At 30.3% G+C, this 18,128-nt stretch overlaps 5 protein-coding genes across 10 annotated transcripts; 3 read left to right on the top strand and 2 right to left on the bottom strand.

Annotated features, from left to right (window-relative positions):
- Positions 1-256: 256 nt before the first annotated feature.
- On the bottom strand, positions 257-2,788 carry LOC122399406 (probable protein phosphatase 2C T23F11.1). Of its 4 annotated transcripts, none has more exons than XM_043400074.1 (5): positions 2,769-2,788; positions 1,397-1,599; positions 956-1,161; positions 668-893; positions 257-591 (listed from the first exon to the last, which is right to left on the bottom strand). In XM_043400074.1, the coding sequence occupies exons 2-5, from the start codon at positions 1,581-1,583 to the stop codon at positions 272-274; spliced, it is 939 nt and encodes a 312-aa protein (XP_043256009.1). In that variant the 5' UTR covers positions 1,584-1,599; positions 2,769-2,788; the 3' UTR covers positions 257-271. The 4 variants fall into 4 exon arrangements, with proteins under 4 accessions (XP_043256009.1, XP_043256007.1, XP_043256005.1 ...); XM_043400072.1 differs by lacking the exon at positions 2,769-2,788 and adding an exon at positions 2,203-2,433; XM_043400070.1 differs by lacking the exon at positions 2,769-2,788 and adding an exon at positions 2,053-2,175.
- LOC122399405 (zinc finger protein 317-like) lies at positions 2,496-4,100 on the top strand (the record flags this gene model as incomplete). Its single annotated transcript, XM_043400069.1, has 4 exons — positions 2,496-3,034; positions 3,105-3,208; positions 3,280-3,614; positions 3,688-4,100. Coding segments are annotated over exons 1-4 (1,050 nt in total), but the record flags the coding sequence as incomplete, so codon positions are not given.
- A 1,770-nt stretch (positions 4,101-5,870) lies between these two features.
- LOC122399390 (nuclear fragile X mental retardation-interacting protein 1-like) lies at positions 5,871-11,106 on the bottom strand. Its single transcript, XM_043400044.1, has 6 exons — positions 10,388-11,106; positions 9,924-10,115; positions 6,927-7,225; positions 6,626-6,852; positions 6,347-6,550; positions 5,871-6,255 (listed from the first exon to the last, which is right to left on the bottom strand). The coding sequence occupies exons 1-6, from the start codon at positions 10,808-10,810 to the stop codon at positions 5,876-5,878; spliced, it is 1,725 nt and encodes a 574-aa protein (XP_043255979.1). The 5' UTR covers positions 10,811-11,106; the 3' UTR covers positions 5,871-5,875.
- Positions 11,107-11,912: 806 nt separating this feature from the next.
- On the top strand, positions 11,913-14,234 carry LOC122399387 (cyclin-A2). The gene is made up of 6 exons (XM_043400038.1): positions 11,913-12,263; positions 12,452-12,919; positions 13,028-13,251; positions 13,328-13,532; positions 13,607-13,854; positions 13,931-14,234. Exons 1-6 carry the CDS (start codon positions 12,117-12,119, stop codon positions 14,010-14,012), a joined length of 1,374 nt encoding a protein of 457 aa, XP_043255973.1. The 5' UTR covers positions 11,913-12,116; the 3' UTR covers positions 14,013-14,234.
- A 1,278-nt stretch (positions 14,235-15,512) lies between these two features.
- Positions 15,513-18,042, top strand: LOC122399297 (clathrin light chain). Of its 3 annotated transcripts, none has more exons than XM_043399883.1 (7): positions 15,513-15,565; positions 16,009-16,242; positions 16,406-16,483; positions 16,558-16,647; positions 16,750-16,861; positions 17,056-17,067; positions 17,698-18,042. In XM_043399883.1, the coding sequence occupies exons 2-7, from the start codon at positions 16,092-16,094 to the stop codon at positions 17,876-17,878; spliced, it is 624 nt and encodes a 207-aa protein (XP_043255818.1). In that variant the 5' UTR covers positions 15,513-15,565; positions 16,009-16,091; the 3' UTR covers positions 17,879-18,042. The 3 variants fall into 3 exon arrangements, with proteins under 3 accessions (XP_043255818.1, XP_043255817.1, XP_043255819.1); XM_043399882.1 differs by having other exon boundaries at positions 15,529-15,565; positions 16,397-16,483; XM_043399884.1 differs by lacking the exon at positions 17,056-17,067 and having other exon boundaries at positions 15,530-15,565; positions 16,397-16,483.
- The last annotated feature ends 86 nt before the right edge of the window (positions 18,043-18,128 follow it).

The raw sequence follows: 18,128 nt of genomic DNA, 5'->3' as shown, positions 1-18,128 counted from the left end.
TTGTAAATAAAAGCTTATAATTCGGCTTATTTATAATTTTCTCCTTGAAGAGTGAATAAGACACATCGACAATAATGACAAACGGAAATGTTGTACCCTTACAAATGAATTTTGTTTTTAAGAAATTTATGTTGACAAAGTTTAAAAAGGTGAAAGTCCATGATGAAGTTTAACGATAGTAATAATAATGAAGCACGATTGTTTTATTGTGTTGTAAAATGAAATATAAAGAATTTAAAAGGTGATCGAGATAAAATAATAACTTAAATAACTAAGGATTTTCCTTGCAACGCAAAATTAATTGAGAATATGGTTTTCTATGCAGAAAACAAACTAGGACGACTGTCATATTGTCGCAACCAGTGCCCATTAGAGTGTCTGGCGCGAGGCAATGTTTCATAAGGTCTTCACAAATTTCTTCGGGATCCATTGTGACATTTTCTTGGCCAGTGCCGAATTTTGGCTGAACTATACGTGTTCGTACAAAATTAACTACTTCTATGCTTGTCATCACGTCCCAAATACCATCACAGGCCAAAATAACAAACTCCCAGTCTTCAGTTATTTGATACTGTCGAATTTCAGGGAATGCTGTAGATATAAAAATAAATATTTAAGTAAATGTCTTTCAATAATAATTAATTATTTATTAATTTACTATATTTACCAGTCACGATTTGTTCTTGTGGCGATTTACAGCTGTTTTGTTTGAACATAAAATCTCCAAGAGCACGAGATAATGCAAGTTGGCCATTGACTCTGTTAAATTCAACCCAACCACCGGCTGCTTCAATTCGTTCATGTTCATCTTTTAATGTTGGTTTGTGATCCCGACTAAGGGATACCGCATTACCATTAATACTTGCTACCGCTCTGCTATCACCAGCATTTGCCTATAAAAATCTTTTAAGTCAGGAACACACAAAAGAACATTAAATTGATAAAAAAAACTTACGCTATATATGACATTGTCCTTGATAAGGAGTGCTATGACAGTAGTTCCACCCTGCTCGTTTCTAAGCACTGCATCATTTTGCATTGCTTCATCCAATTCCAAGAAACCATTTTGTATAGCTTGAACTATGTTACCAGCCTTATATTCGCTTCTCTTAGTTATGTATTCGTGAAGATATTTTCCAGCGTATTGTGCCATTGCTGCACCTATCAATATTATCTATCACTTCTTTGAGTGCGGAAGCAATTATAGTTATACTTATTTACTATAATTCTTTACTTAATGGTAATAACAGAACCTGAAATTTCCTCTTGAAGTAAATATTTTTAGTTTGCTGTATGTAAATCATTATTTTAACTGAGCAATTCTTTTGATACAAACTGTTAGAAAATGATGATACTTCCGCTTATAATCTTAACATTTTTATTTTTAAATTCTCACCTCCATGGCCATCGTACACTGCAAAGAATGCAGTACCAGGATCGTCTGGTAATGAAAGTATATGTACATGGCAGTCTTCCATTTTAGTACGCCAGCCCTGCATACATGAACTGCCGACACGGTAGTTTGAATTTCTGCAGCATGCTGACTTCTTAGCTGTCACAGGCTCGCTGAGTGTTTGACCCATTATTTCTCTGAAGATTCTGATATTATTCGTAACAAACTGTTAGTCATTTAGAGTAATATAAATTATATTTGTCTGTTCTATTAAATGTGAAATTTTGAACCTATGTAAAATAAAATAATATCTTCGGAAATAATACAATAATACTTTGAAAATTTAAACAATTGATTGATTTACATGAAGTTTAAGTTATGCTTGCTTCTGTAGTTATATTACCGTGTGTAATCTAATAATAAAACAAATTAGCAATATACTTTAAATTGCGCTCATTAGATGTAGATAACTAGAATTAGATCATAACTGTTAATACATTAATGACACACTTCATTATTTGTGTAGTATTTCTTTTCACTATTACTATAATAGATTTGTAATTTTTGTGTCTGCACGTACATTTTATACAAATTCTGCACTTATGTTAGTAAAACCCAAAGAACAAAAATCTAACGTCGAGCACCAAAGATGATCTAACCTCTTGCAGAATTTCATACGCATCGCATCTTCCACAATTTAAGAAATATCCTTTGAAAATAACGTTTCACTCTTATATATATATGTATATTATAATCTATCATTAGCTCTTGAACTATTTACGTGATCTTAATTTGACATTCGATCTCACCTTCGTATGCTGTCAAACGAACATAGGCTAACCTAACCTTCCTGTACACTATTGGTTTCGTAAAATCTGTTACCGAATGCACAAATATCATGGAATTTTAACGACACCGTAATTTTATCCTGCGCGTTTCATATTTACCCACGAAGAAACTTACTAACAATTATGCTGTAAAAATTATTCAAAAAAAAGTACAGTTTTGTCGAAAATATATCAACAGCTGATTACACCATGACGGTTCGTTGATCGGGCATGAAAACTGAAAACATGACCAAAAAAAAAAAACTTCACTAACGATCGACTCGATCAGGCTCGGTGAACAGCTGATTCTCTGCATGTATTTTATGAATTAATAGGGCACATGATAAAACGTGGATAGTGATATTTTGTTGACAGAAAAGTACTTTATGCGTATAAATAGAATGATATCGAATGTCATTTACGTTTAGTGTCATGTATCTATGATAAGGTTCAAGTATTAGAAATAATTAGTGGATGGTACTGTGAGAGGTTAATGTAGAACTTACCAACATCGGACAAATGTATTATATGTATTTCTAGTATCTTACTCTTTTATCCTTAACAGTATTAAACTATCATAAATCGATACGTGTAGTAAAACATTGTTTAAAACACAATGGGACAAGATAAAACTTTAGAGACCAATGGTATTTTGTCTGAAACTGAAAATCGTAATACGATACAGAAATCTGATGTTCCCTTTGCTCAAGCTATGGTAGATGAAAAAAGGTACAAATGTACTTACATTGGCTGCAATGCAGCTTTTGTTAGACCAAACCGATTGGCTAGACACATAAGATTCCATACTGGAGAGGTATTATTCATTTCATATACATTTTGAAACTTTAAACAATTTTTAAGTTTATATTTCCTTTCGATTTTAGAGAAATTATATTTGCACTTATGCAGGATGTGATAAAGCCTACACCAATTCTTCTCACTTAAAACGTCATATGGAAACTCATTGTTTGACAAAGAAAATGTATCAGTGAGTAAAATTTACTTTATGGAACTTGAGCTTTATTGTTTAAACGTATGTTTAATTTTGTTTAATTTAAGATGTCCCGAATGTCCATCGGTTGTTAGTAATCTACATAATTTAAAGCGTCATTATAACTTGATGCACGGTGATCATGGTAAATTGACTTGCACAGAATGCGGTCAGACTTTCACGAAAAAATATCACCTTGCGACACATATGATAACGCATACCGGAGTAAAACATAAATGTGATCAATGTAATAGAAGCTTTACAAATATTAGAACATTTAAGAGACATAAGGAAAATCATGTGACTAGAAAAAAAAGATATTCTTGCACCGTGTCAGGATGTTCTGAAATTTTTGAAAAATGGTTACTTCTTTGTGCCCATTTAAAAACACAGCACGTAATATGTATGTACATTTTGACATCATTTTTTTATGTTTCCTTTTACATATAATCTCCACCAATGATTTTTATTTTTAGATTATCGGTGCAAGGATTGTGATAAAGTATTTTTAAGTAAATATCATTTAAAAGTTCATTCTCAGGTGCACATAGAAAATAGATCAGTAATACCTTGTCCGTACGACAAGTGCCCACGAGTTTATTATTTTAAAAAAAACTTAGATTTTCATATAAAAATTAACCATCTTGGACTAAAATATCAGTGCGATATATGCAAAGTAGAAATTTCATCGAAATTCAGATTATCAGAGCACATTCAGAAATTCCATATGTCAGAGGAAAGGATAAAAAGAACGAAAAAATTACAGCGCAAGAAAAGAAAAGATGCTGGATCGCATAAAAAGAGTGCGGTATCCGCGTTGGTTGGAGTTAATTTACCACCAAAATTAGAAAAAGTAGTATTAAAAAGAAAGGAAAATATTGTATGTTTAGAAGAATTGATAAAAATGCAAAATGATAATTCCAATTTGTAATTTACTAATTTTTATAACATTTAAATTATAAATAAAGTAAATATTCTCCTCTACATTTCCCATTTATTTCTTCATTTTTATAACCCCTTACAACTGTTTCAAATATTACTTTTCTTCGATCATTTCTCTATACATTTTTTTCACTTAATTAGTAAGTTATAAACGATTACTGGAAGCGAGAATTATTTCAATTATAGCGCTAAAAAGTGCCGCAAAACAGTGTCGCCATCTAATATCAGGGATTCGAACTCAAAAAATCGTCCCAGGATCACAGAATGTTAGTGGAGGTATCCGGAGTACAGGTTCCCCCACTCCTGCTACTCCTGTCATGCAGTACCTTGATTATTCATTAATAACTCATTTCCTGGGATTCAAATATGAACTTTTAGAATTTAAGAATATAGTATAGACCCTTGGCAATATTCAAGGATAGTTTTTAGAACCATTCCCCCCGTAATTAACAAGTTATTAACAAATATCGGAAGTCGGAACATTTACGGCTGTGTTACTGTCTTCTTTAATCGATGAATTATCAATTTTTCGCCAATAACACACATAGTTTTGCTATTAGAGAACCAAGTAGACATCCCTGGCAACATTTAAAGACCAATTTTACAACGCTCCTCGTTCTAATTAATTAGTTATTAGCGATAGATCCCCAAGGTGACGCGTTAAAAGTTCGAACACGTGTGCCGACTTCCCGATATTCGTTAATAACTATTTAATAAGGCATGAAATGGTTGCGACAGGTATCCTGGAATATTGTCAAGGGTCTCAGCTATGTTATTAAACTCTAAAAGTTCATAAATTAATGCTAAAAAAGGAGTTATTATTAAATTAACGAGCAGTAGTTAATTACAAGCCAAGAAACACATAGTACGCTGTTTTCGCCACTAGTTGGCGCCACAAGCAAAAATCAATAATTCACTGCTTTCAAGGAACCACTGCTCATTAATTTACTAATTACTCCTTTTCAGAGATTAATTTATGAACTTTTAGAGTTTAATAGCATAGCTGAAACCCTTGACAATATTCAAGGATACCTGCCGCAACCATTTCATGCCTTATTAAATAGTTATTAACGAATATCGGGAAGTCGGCACCGTAAATGTTCCGACTTCCGATATTCGTTAATAACTTGTTAATTACGGGCGGAATGGTTCTAAAAACTATCCTTGAATATTGCCAAGGGTCTATACTATATTCTCAAATTCTAAAAGTTCATATTTGAATCCCAGGAAATGAGTTATTAATGAATAATCAAGGTACTGCATGACAGGAGTAGCAGGAGTGGGGGAACCTGTACTCCGGATACCTCCACTAACATTCTGTGATCCTGGGACGATTTTTTGAGTTCGAATCCCTGATATTAGATGGCGACACTGTTTTGCGGCACTTTTTAGCGCTATAATTGAAATAATTCTCGCTTCCAGTAATCGTTTATAACTTACTAATTATATGAAAAAAATATATAGAGAAATGATTAACGAACATAATTGGATTGGAATACTATTTCGAGTAATTTAAATAAATTAAGGAATTAGTGGGAAAGGTAGAGGAGAATGCAAATAAAAAGTATGGATGTACTGTGATTTTAATTTTTTTATTAATATAAGCACAAGGAATGGTAAAAACAGTGTATAAAAATGAGGTAGTTGATAGTTTCTCAAACTTTTTTAAATTTATATTATTTAGTAATACAATAATATTAATTGTGGCTATGAATTTGATTATCATTGATCAAAAAAATTATTATCTACTATATATTTTACACATTGACAAATTAAATTTCTTTCGTGTTGAATAGACCGTGATAGTAATTTTTCTAATAATTGTGACGTGTACGGTTGTTTCTTATTTACAGTTTGCTTTTGTCTTTTATCTTTTAAATGTCGATTTAACTCTAGACTCTGTTTATTTTTACATTTAGAGTTTATATTTTCAGAAACTAAACTTGCTGGCAATTGTAAACTCGAACATTCGTGTTCATTTGTTCTCGAATTTACAACTGCATTTTTAGGTTTTATATCCTCTGTTCTAATAGAATTCTCCTTTATCCTTTCATCATCATGTGTTTTTATTTTTTTAATTGGTACTTCTTCTGGACTTTCGCCTAAAAATAATATTACTATGAATACATGAAATAAAAATTTCTATTACAATCAACAAACATTACTAATTATACTAATAGACCTCGTACTTACTTTCTTCGGAGGAACTTCCGTAATTTGCTACTAAACTCGGTATGCAAGAGGTAGTAGTAATTACTGGTTTTGCCAATGTAACTGATACCTCTTCTTCGTCAGAAATAAAATTAATATTTTCCGCATTTGCATCTGCATTTGCATTTTCGATAATTTCATTATCACATTGATCTTCCTTTTGTAAATCTGCTTCCCGTAAATTTACTAAAAAGTTGTGTAGAAAACGTTCGTATAAAAAACTTCTTTTAACTATTAACAAAATAATGTAATAAGGCTTACAAGTTCCAGGAAATTCATGTACACCTCTATATGCTTTCTTTTGTTTTACATTATCGCAAAATGTTTGCGTAGGTCGATTTTGCGTTGTTCGTTTTCGATTATGACGTAACACTTTCTTTTTCCTTCGCTTCATAACGTCTTGTTTTTGTTTAATTATTTCTCCTCTTTGTATTTTCTCCACTGCTTCCGCCTTTCGTATATCAATATTAGCTTTTGTAGGATACCTTCTACAATATCATTAAGGATCACAATCATTAATACCATATCATATGTTTTTGTATTTTTACATTGTAACTCTTACTTTTTTCGCTCCGTCAGCCACTTTTCAATATCTTCCGGGGTCGACACATTTTTTATTTTATGATACAATCCACTACTGTGCTGCATAGCAATATGTTTCTCGATAAGCAATGGATGAGCAGAAAATGTACATCCATCGATACCACAGGGTTTATGTTCCTTTTTATGTTCCGACAGAGAATCCTCTGTTAGAAAATCTCTATCACATATCTCGCAATAGTGTGACTCATCATCCTCTGAACTGACATAAAATTCATCTCTTTGATCATACGGTTCTTCATTGCTCGGATAAAGATGAGCCTAAAAATGGTTACTTCAAATATTTCTATACATTATTTATACTCAAATTCAATGTAAAAATACTTCTTGGAGTGTAATCAATATTGAAAATAACTAGTAATGCTTGATTATTAATTTCTGACAATTTCTGTTTCATACCTTTCTTTCTTAAAATATAGTACGTATAAATGTATCGATGGTCGTAGAATTATAGAAGTATTTTTTCAGAATTTTTCATGTATTAACTAACGTTTAAAAAATATTTACATGTACACATAAATATATATGTAAACGATGGTTATTTATGTTGTTATATGACACAGTGAATTATATATTACATATTAACAGTTTCCAGGGTATTCAGAAATTCAGTTTTCAAATTTATAGAAATATTACTAATTCAGATTTTCCGTCCATTTCTTAAATAAATTATCAATCTTCGGTTATTTTTACAATGGCTTGAGAAAATATTTTGTGGTAAACACATAATAGATTCTGTAAAATGTAGTATAATTTGAGTATAGTATAATTTGATCTATGTATAATGTAAGATGCCACTGAAAACATAAGACACCTTAAAATATGTTTATGCATTGAATTCAATTTTTAAGCTTTTTCAAATAAAATAATACATTTAATAACGTAAACTTATTAAATTTATCTATCGTATAATACTGAATAAAACTAGCATATGTTCATTTTGTACTATGAAATACAGTATATGTAAGAATGGATAAAAATTCCAGGAAGACAGTATCTATTCGGAAATTGCTTGACACAGAAAATCTAAAGAGATCAGTTTCATATTTCAGAACGATTATTCGACGGATGTACGTAATTACTTCTCTTAGTGGTTCATAGAGTAATTGGGGACACCAGATTTAGAACTTATAGAAATACGATTTATTCTTACAATACCCATTTTAATTACAAATTTATTTTGTTCTGAATTTATGTTCTCTGGAAGTTATGTATTATAGAAATTAATAAAATGTACTCGATACTACGACACATAATAACAAATGATTACAAAAATTGTCATATCTTGTTACAGAGCCACGAGCTATATAAAATGCATTTAACTTTAATTTATTAAACAAGCCTTAACTTTATGTTTTATGAAACATATCACAATAAATGTAGCAAATAATTAATTGATAATTTGCTTTTACACAACTTGTAATAAGAGAATACTATAGCTCGCAGCACTGCATACCGACCAAGCAACAATTAAAGAACTTTTATAACTAATAGAGGCCAGTGCTTATACATTTTGAGAAAAGAAATTATAGATATCTAACACTAGTTGAAAGTATATAAAATAAGAAATATACAAAATTTTACATTCACAAGTTGTGTGCTAATGAATTAAGAGAAAGAGAAACGATTTAATTTTTTTATAAGTGTTACAAGAAATGATAAAATACCTATTATTCAAATATTAAACTCTACGTTTTCAAAGTAGTTTATCGTGATAGTTTAATAGCATGCACTTACATTATAAATGTTAAAGGAGAATTTATATCGAAATGTAATGATATTTTACAAATGACAAAAAGCGGATAATACAAAATTGTTCCAATTAAAAATGATACAAAATATTTTGAGGGCAGTATTTTCAACATACTGCACTTTAAAATAAGAAACAATCAAATCGTTCTGAAGTTTGAAAACGGAATACTTGTGTTTCAACTGTTCAATTTTTTTATTGGAGGAGTGGCCTGAAGCTTAAGACTGTGCCTGTTCGCTGGAAGGCTGCATCTCCTCCGTTAGCTCCGTTTGCTCAGATTGCACGGTTGCATTCTCAGTTTTCTGAACACCCTCGGATTCAATCATATTCTTATCGTCAGTTTTTTGACCACCCTGTAATCAAAGCAATTTGTCAACCATAATTTAAATAAAGTGTAATAAATTGCATAGTGCCAATTAAATGTAGCGGTGCAAATAATATACACTTTAGATGTAGAGTATATTATAGCAACCATACAAGTTGGTAATAATAGAAACTTTATATCATTAAAAGAACTTGACTTAAAATTATGAGCAATAAGCTACTTAAAAAAATAGACAAAAATTTTTATATTTATTTACATATAATTCTTTTTATTCATTTATTAAAACCAATTCGAATTGTTTATTTAATTTGCACGTGCAAATTATAAACGTGATCCCCAGCTTTACATAAAGCATTTCATGAAGATATAAATACCTAACATTAAACATGTAAATAAAAACTTTACAGAAATAATCATGTTTAATGTATTATATTATTCTTGAACTGTAGAAAATATTTTGAAATACTTACTGCAAATTGCTAAAAAACAGGAAGAGGATGTATTATTTCATACAAGTCATACATGATAAATGATATATCAAATACAGTCCTCACCTATTATATTAATATTAATAAGCAATAGAATAATTTAGACTAAAAATATTAATTATAAGAGAAGCATGTGTAATAACTTTTTTACTTATTTGTACAGGGTGGTCTACTTCTTTCATTACAACCAAACAGACTTTATATTAATAATAACAATAATAATACAAATTTACATACTATACTGGAAATTGTACTCTTTATATGTATAATTTATATACATATAGGTATTTTAAAGAGAATATACAAATTGATAAATTATGTATTAAAGAAATTGTTAGTTAATGAATATAAAATATTAATTTGTATCGTATGCATAAAAGTTAAGTGAAAAAATACCTGTTCAGGGTGTTTTGTAAGATAATCATTTTTGGCATCTCTGATCATCCTTGTTACTTTATTCCTTAGATCCTTAAACTCTTCCCACTCCTTTGCATCTTTGTTCTTTTTTGCTTTAGCATAAAGTTTATTTTTCTTATGTATCTCGCTACGAATTTCATCTGTCATCCATGGCTTCTTTAGTTCTAACTCCTAAATAATAATAATAATAATATTTTAAAGCTTGTATCGATAGATTGGTTTATACAATGTTTACAGATTTTTATAATATAAACATTTCTATTTAAATATAAGAAGTAGAGAATAATTCTAAAAATGATTTTCTTAAAGTAACTAATAAACATACATTGTATAATTGAACGCAAAAGAGTACATAATTTATATTATACGACTTCTATAATAGAAAGAATGAAATTTGCTGATGAGTTCACATTTCATAAATATCAAAAAACTTTTACACTTACTTCGAGTTTGCTCACTTTCTTCAAATTATTTGATCCTTTCCCTTTAACATTGCCGTTTCCTATGGAGAATCGTGGTCTCATATGGGGTAAAATTTGAGGCGGTAAACCTCTTCTGGACCATGGTCTCATAGGTGGTCCTCGTGGTCCTGCACCACGTAGACCCATTGGAGGGATTATCGGAGCCATGCCTCTGACTCTTGGTCCGAACAACGGCATCGGTCCGCTGGGTCTGTTTACTCCAGTTGGTCGTGGCGGAGGCGGTAATCTTTGTCGCATAGGGCCAAAAACTGGACTCATGGGAAGCAGTGGCATTCTTGGAGGTACACCAGGAAGTCTGCCGCCAAATCTCGGGGGTGGAGGAGGCCGTATACCAGCTGGTAGAATTCTAGGTCCTAGTAAAGGACCTCGATTTAACGGACTCATATTTATCTTTTTAATAAGCCCCAATAAATCACTTTTGCGTCTCCGATTAGTCGACTATCAATGTTCCGCCGAACACGAAGCCCTTTTTGCAAGGTTAAAACTGTAATTTCAAACACGCTTTCTATGGTAAAATACGTAATTATACGCCGATGATTTACACTTATCGGTTCTATCGTGAAAAATTCTTATTGATAAGCAAACCGCGATGCTAACTGTAGCCACAAATATCGTACAAACATTACGATTTCGCGTGCAAATAAACTTTGTACACGGCAAAAGGATATCAACGAGCTCAATCCTTATCGTCACAAACTACTAATTTCAAGTTACTCAAACCTATTTGAAATTTCGATATAGAAAATGACCCCCGAATATAAAACGTTTTTTGTGAACACATTACTCATGGGATTATGAGTCAATTAAAATAGTTATTAGAATTATTATAGAAAAATATATTAACAATGGCTTTAGCAATCAACAATTAAGAGACTTATTGTTTAAATTTGCAAATAAATTTCAATTAAGTCACATTCACTGTTAAGCATTCAAGATAAGCAAATTGTAAACGTCAGTATTACAGTATGTACCCCTTGCTTCCTGTAGACATACACGCATACATACAATAAATATTTAAAATATATATACATGTTAATTTTAATATTTTCACTTAATTTAAAGGTTTTCCCAGGAAAAGTAATTTTTGATCGTATATTCCTAACAATATAAGATATGAAAAACCTTTCAAATAAATATTTCTTATTTTTCAAAGAACTGCCCTGACATTATATTATTTCGTTAACAAATTTGAAAAATTATCATTATATAATGACACTTCCTACATACATACATATTAAAAACAAATTTCTTTTAATTTTAATAAAAACAAAAATAATGGTTTTGTATTTTAAAATAACATTGTTTCTTTTATTAAATAAATACAATATTCTTTCGTTGTATACCCGCCCATACTGAAGGATACTTTTAAGAACACAGATTTTATATCACTCATCTGATTGGTGTTCTTACGGTTTATGAAAGGCATCCTTCTTTCATTGGTCTATTCGAGCAACGCTTTTAACGTATCGCCAGCTGTTGAAGTTACGTTTGTTTGAAATCAAACGGCAACTGAAGTTTGGTGGGTTGCTTGGAGCTTCCAAATTTTGTCTGCCATGTATGGACGGTAAATTCATTTCGTTACGACAAGAAGAGGGCATGAGTATTGTCTAAAAACAAGTAATAATAAGTTAGAAAGAAGGAACGCTCAATTTATATATACATCGTTAGCAGAAAAGTTCGAATCTAAATAATGGCTACGATTCGAGTACACGAGGATCAAGAAAATCGTATTGCCGATATTCGTCGTGGCAAAGACAATATTACCGTGCCCCTTCAAGCAACGAAACGTGCAGTTCTAGGCGTTCTTCACAATAATTGTACACGCAACCCGAAAGCAGTACGTATACCACATTTTTTTGCGTTTTTCCTCCCGCGTTTTTTTTGCTCCGTAAATCGACATTTCGCAAGTTTATCATTGCGTTTAGAAGTTGCGCGATCCATTACTTCGTAATAAAAAATAAACGATTGAATTATTCGTGTCGTTTTAATGAGACAATCCTATTTTATTTTGTTCCGTTTTCACAGGAAATTTATAAAGATGAGAAATATCAAAAAACAAAAGCAGTTATACCCACACAATTTGAACCTTTCAAAATCTACGAAGAGAAGAAAGAGGAAGTTATATTTAAAATCTACGAAGACAAGTTAGAAGAAGAAACTTCCGTGGCGCTTAGAGATACAAAGGATAAGAAAGAAACAAAAGAGAAACAAGATGTTAAGTCTGAAAGAGAGAAGCCAAGGTTAGAAGTAAATCCTATTAATATCTCAAATTTGTCAACATTTTGTAACGCTATTCAAGATGTAAATCAAAAGAAACAAAATGAAGTCATTTTTCCCCATGACAGTCCAATGTTTTTGGAAAAATCTATTCCTTATTCTTCTTCAAAAAAAGAACTTCAAAGAAGAAGAGAGTCTGTTAAGGAAATGAGAATTAATTTTTTCGATGTGGACGAATATAGGGCTGATATATATAATTATTTACGCGTAGCAGAGGTATGTTTTAATCGTTTATTCATAATAGAGTATATTACCTCGCTCCTTTTCCCTGCGTACTTATTTTGTGTTAATGTATTGCTTTGATAAAGTGATCATTTTTTTCAGACACAACATAGACCAAAGCCAGGCTATATGAAGAAACAACCTGACATAACATACTCGATGAGATCAATATTAGTAGACTGGCTTGTCGAAGTTGCTGAGGAATATCGGTTACAGACAGAGACACTTTATCTAGCTATTTCGTACATAGACCGTTTTCTATCGTACATGAGTGTTGTAAGAGCAAAATTACAACTTGTTGGTACAGCCGCTATGTTCATTGCTGCGTAAGTATTTTAATGTGCATTGATATACAATTCAAAAATGATTTTTATCATCGTGACAAGTCATTGTATTTTATAGAAAATACGAAGAAATTTATCCACCAGATGTTGGAGAATTTGTATATATCACGGATGATACATATACAAAAAAACAGGTACTACGCATGGAACATTTAATTTTGAGGGTTTTATCTTTGGATCTTACTGTTCCAACACCTCTTGCTTTTCTTATGGAATATTGTATTAGTAATAATCTTCCAGAAAAAATTAAATTTTTAGCAATGGTAAGTACATCAATTTTCATTGCACAGTATTACTATATATTTTCACGTTTTAATCTATGTACACGATCTTATAGTATTTATGTGAATTGTCGATGCTCGAAGGGGATCCGTATCTACAGTTCTTGCCTAGTCATTTAGCTGCATCTGCAGTAGCACTTGCAAGATACACATTGTTAGAAGAAATGTGGCCGCATGAGTTAGAACTGTCGACGGGATATTGTTTAAAGGATCTTAAAGAATGCATTATTTGCTTAAACAAAACTTTCTGTAATGCATTAAATATTCAACAACAAGCTATACAAGACAAATACAAAAACAGCAAGTGAGTTTCAAAATTTAACATTTAATTTAACGTTTTTTTTTTTATTTCTTCGACTGAGTGTTGTATTTGTATTTAGATACGGACACGTAGCATTGTTATTGCCACGACGTATCGATCACATAACACTGACCTCTGAAGATGAAGAAGAAAATGCCTAGTATTTAGCAGGCATTAAGAAAAAATAGAAGAATCTATAAATTTATACATATGTCTAGATAACGAACCTCCCGATATAAATCCCTGTTTTGATAGACAAGGAGGGGATTAGGGCAAGACTGACCTATTGTTTCACAAATGAAATGTATGAGTTATTTCTATTAGCATGTTTAGTCACTATGCTTTGTCGGGCAAACATACTGACTTCACTTTTCACATTTCACCACCACCTATGTTATAGGTTGTAGGTAAATTTTAATAACTGTTTTTAGAGCTCCGTCATTATATTAACGAATGAAGCTCTAAATTATGTTATTTAGGAATTGTATTTTTATACGTATTTTTTAGACGATTGTTAACATTTGCTCTACACATACGATGCCTAAATTTTGTTGCCAGTGACCTGTCATAATAATAGGAATTGTAAGAGTAATAACTGTATTTATTATTGAAATTGTACTAAAAATACACATTATTATGATGGAAACACTCCCACGAGTTAAAATGATTGCAACATTTGTCTATATTTACAGTTCTTGTACAGTTATTTATTCACAATATTCAAAATATCATAAAAAGTATGGCTTATATAAATTAAGGTGTAATGGTTTCGTCTATACGTGTGTAATGTATTGTACAGATATTTCTTAGATCGTAATTCCTAAAAGTGCTCCCGTTTAGATAAGTTTCTGCTACAGAACTTGTCATATATTACGCCATATGCGCAAGTACTCGCATATATGTTTCAATTTTTATTATAGTTGTTTTTGGAATATTTTTTTTTAAACCATATAGTTTATGCATGGCTCTGTAGACATATACTAATATAAACCGAAATATTTAGTTTGACACGATATGTATGTCTATAAAATATAATGTTTGTATTAGGAGACAAATTTACGCAAATTTATTTTCTATGTTTACCATTATGCATGTAATTACAAGTTTATTGTCATTCTTTTAAAATATTTCATTTCTACCTAAAATCTCTGCTAAAAACATAGTCTATAATAATTCAATTATAATTCAAATTATTATAACGATTTAATTACATAAGTAGGTACTTACATACTTTATATATAACGTTATAAAACATTTTATTTTATTGTGTCAGAGTTAAACATTTTGAAGTAGAAACCTTAATGGAATATTATAACTTATTTTTCTCTATTATATCACAAAAGATAAGAAACACGTTACAAGTTTAAACCAAATTTTTTATATATATTTGTTGTATTTATGTAATCTTTAACCTGAATATAACGTATACAAAGAAATATTTTTCGTATCATGACCTACTTTTCTTATATAAAAAATATTGAAAGTTTAACGATACGAATATCAAGGTAGTCTAATGAATGTAGAATGATTGTAAAGAGTTGGTAGTACTGACTTTTATCGTTTAAAACTACACTTTAATTGTGCGCATGTGTACGTTATAAGCCAACTGTATTGACGTTGACAATTTGTGGTGATATTTAGAAGAAATTTAAAGAAACGACAGTTGGGGGTGTTTCCCAAAATTGCAATTTACACATTCTACAATATTAGAAAGGTAAATTTGTCCGATTTATCATTACAAACAATTTGTTTCAAGTAAATAAAATTAGTTTACTTTTTATACATTATTATTGCAAATGCTCTCAATGCACTAAATTAATAAACATTTTTAAATAAATGCGTCCTTTTAGGTTATCTTTTATTATACTACTTATGCAGTTAGAGATATTAACTGTAATTTAGTTTAACCTAGAAGATATAAAGAATACATTAGTGCTATTTACGAAGTTAACGCTATATTAGGATAAAATAGAAGTATCAGTGCCTAAAGTGGTGGTGTATGAGCTGAAAATTATATTGTTACAATACCATGATTTAAAATCAAATTGCAAAATGATATGTAACAATACTACTAATATAGATAGTATTTAACAAGCGTCAATTCTTATGAAGTTTATAAAATTAGCATTACATTCTTTTTTTATTTATGCTTTCCAGACATAATTTTTGAAATTATTTTTCTATATTGAAAATATTGGGTCGTCCTAAAGCTTGTCAATTTGACATTTTTATTAGACAATATGGATGGATTTGGTGACAACTTTGTCATTGAACCAGAAGTAGATCCTGTGGCAGAATTTGTAGCAAGAGAACAGGACCAATTGGCAGGGCTAGAAGATGAAATCCCACCAGTTTCTATGTCTGCTCCTACAATAGGACCTAATATAGATGGTAAATAAATTATAAAAAATTAAAATTACATTTTATGAAAACAATTATGTAAAGAAAACATAGTTTTGCATGAAGCGATTATAATATGTTTATCGATTAAAAATTAACTTACCTGTAGTAAATAATTTACCCAAAAATTTTGAAAATTTTAAAGTTGGTCCAGGTGGCGATGCTGAAAGTAGTTTCGAAATAGTAGATGCAGTTGGACAATCTAATGAAACACAAGCACTACCGGCGACAGGTAAATTATGTTATACTATATTACTTTTAAAGAATCGTTCGGTATTTTTAGTTCTTAAACATAATCATTTTTAGAAACACAAGCTAAGCCTCCTCCTGTTAAAGAGGAACCTGAGAAAATACGAAAATGGAGAGAAGAACAAAAAGCTAGGCTAGAAGAAAAAGGTATCATTTACATCATATGCCTACATGCTTTATAGTAAATAATCTATGAAAATAAGATTATGAGATTGTAAGTTACTATATTTCAAATGTTTTTTAAATTAGATGCGGAAGAAGAGAAGAAGAAGGAAGAGTGGCGAGAGGCTGCAAGAAAAGAGTTAGAAGAATGGTATAAACATCATGCAGAAGCTATTAGTAAAACAAAAACTACAAACAGGTAATATTTACAATTGCCATTTAATTAAATTTTGTTTCGTGCAATATTCTCAGCATATTTTTTACTAATATGCAACTTTTAATTGCACATGTATAGCTGCAGTTAAAAGTTTTGTTCTATATTAAATTATAAATATTAAATTATTTTAAGACATTTACTACATGCAATTATATTATTTTCATTCTACTTCTTAGGGAATCGGCCAAGTAAGTTATACTATATTTTTTTGCATGTATAATTGCATTGCAATGCTGTGTACTATATAGCTTGTTTATATAATTTACAATGCCAATTGCTGTTGATATCGGAAACTTTTGATATTTTCTTGTACGTCAACTGCTTTGTAGGAATGACTTAGTTATACTTTATGCTTGATACAACTATCAGATTTTAATGTTTCTAATTATATTGTATGTGAGCTTAAAATTTTTTTTATACGTGATATTATTTATTAATTACCGTTTCTATCAAATAAATCATAAATCGATTGTCATTTTATTATTCTTCATTTTTTAGTACTTTATCTATTTTTGCAATAAATTTATAATTCATCTATGCATAAAATAAACGTCTTTTCAATTTATAATAATTTATTATTTGTAATAGGTGAAAGTAATGAGTGTAAAAATATTTGTATTAACTTTTGTTACATAAATAGAAATTTTTTTTAAAATTGCTGCATTTTGTGTTGTTACATACGTTATATGTAAGAAACAAAAACAGAAGTGTTGAGTACATACACTGCAATGACATTAATGCATACAATTTACAACTATCACATACTTTCAATGTTGCATATATTTGCATCTTATTTAATTTAACATTTTTATCAATAGGAACGCGGAGAAACAATTCGTTGCAGAAGCTGATGAAGTGGAGCCAGGAACTGAATGGGAACGTATCGCGAAGCTATGTGATTTTAATCCTAAATCTTCGCGCACATCTAAAGATGTTTCTCGGATGCGTTCAATCATTTTACAACTGAAACAAACTCCTCCTGCTCCAGTCAGTCTTTGATTAAATTAATAATTTGGTATGGAATATAGATATACAGAATATCAAACGTATTAAACAAAAGAACAGTGTACACAGGTTACAATGATATAATCGGAAAAAAGATCATAAATGATCTGTTAAGAAAAAATGTAATATTATTGTGAATAAAGATTATTAATAGCAAGTGTCTGCATAAATATCAAATTTAAAAAATAAAATACATAATATAATTATTGATCTGTTGAGAATAAACATATACATAATTGTTTTA

This window comes from Colletes gigas, unplaced genomic scaffold (genome assembly GCF_013123115.1).
Source record: "Colletes gigas isolate AHSC1104 unplaced genomic scaffold, ASM1312311v1 Colletes_gigas_Sc00013, whole genome shotgun sequence".
Lineage (NCBI taxonomy): Eukaryota > Metazoa > Arthropoda > Insecta > Hymenoptera > Colletidae > Colletes > Colletes gigas.
The sequence above is the reverse complement of the archived record's forward strand: the minus strand, read 5'-3'. Positions and strand labels throughout refer to the sequence as shown.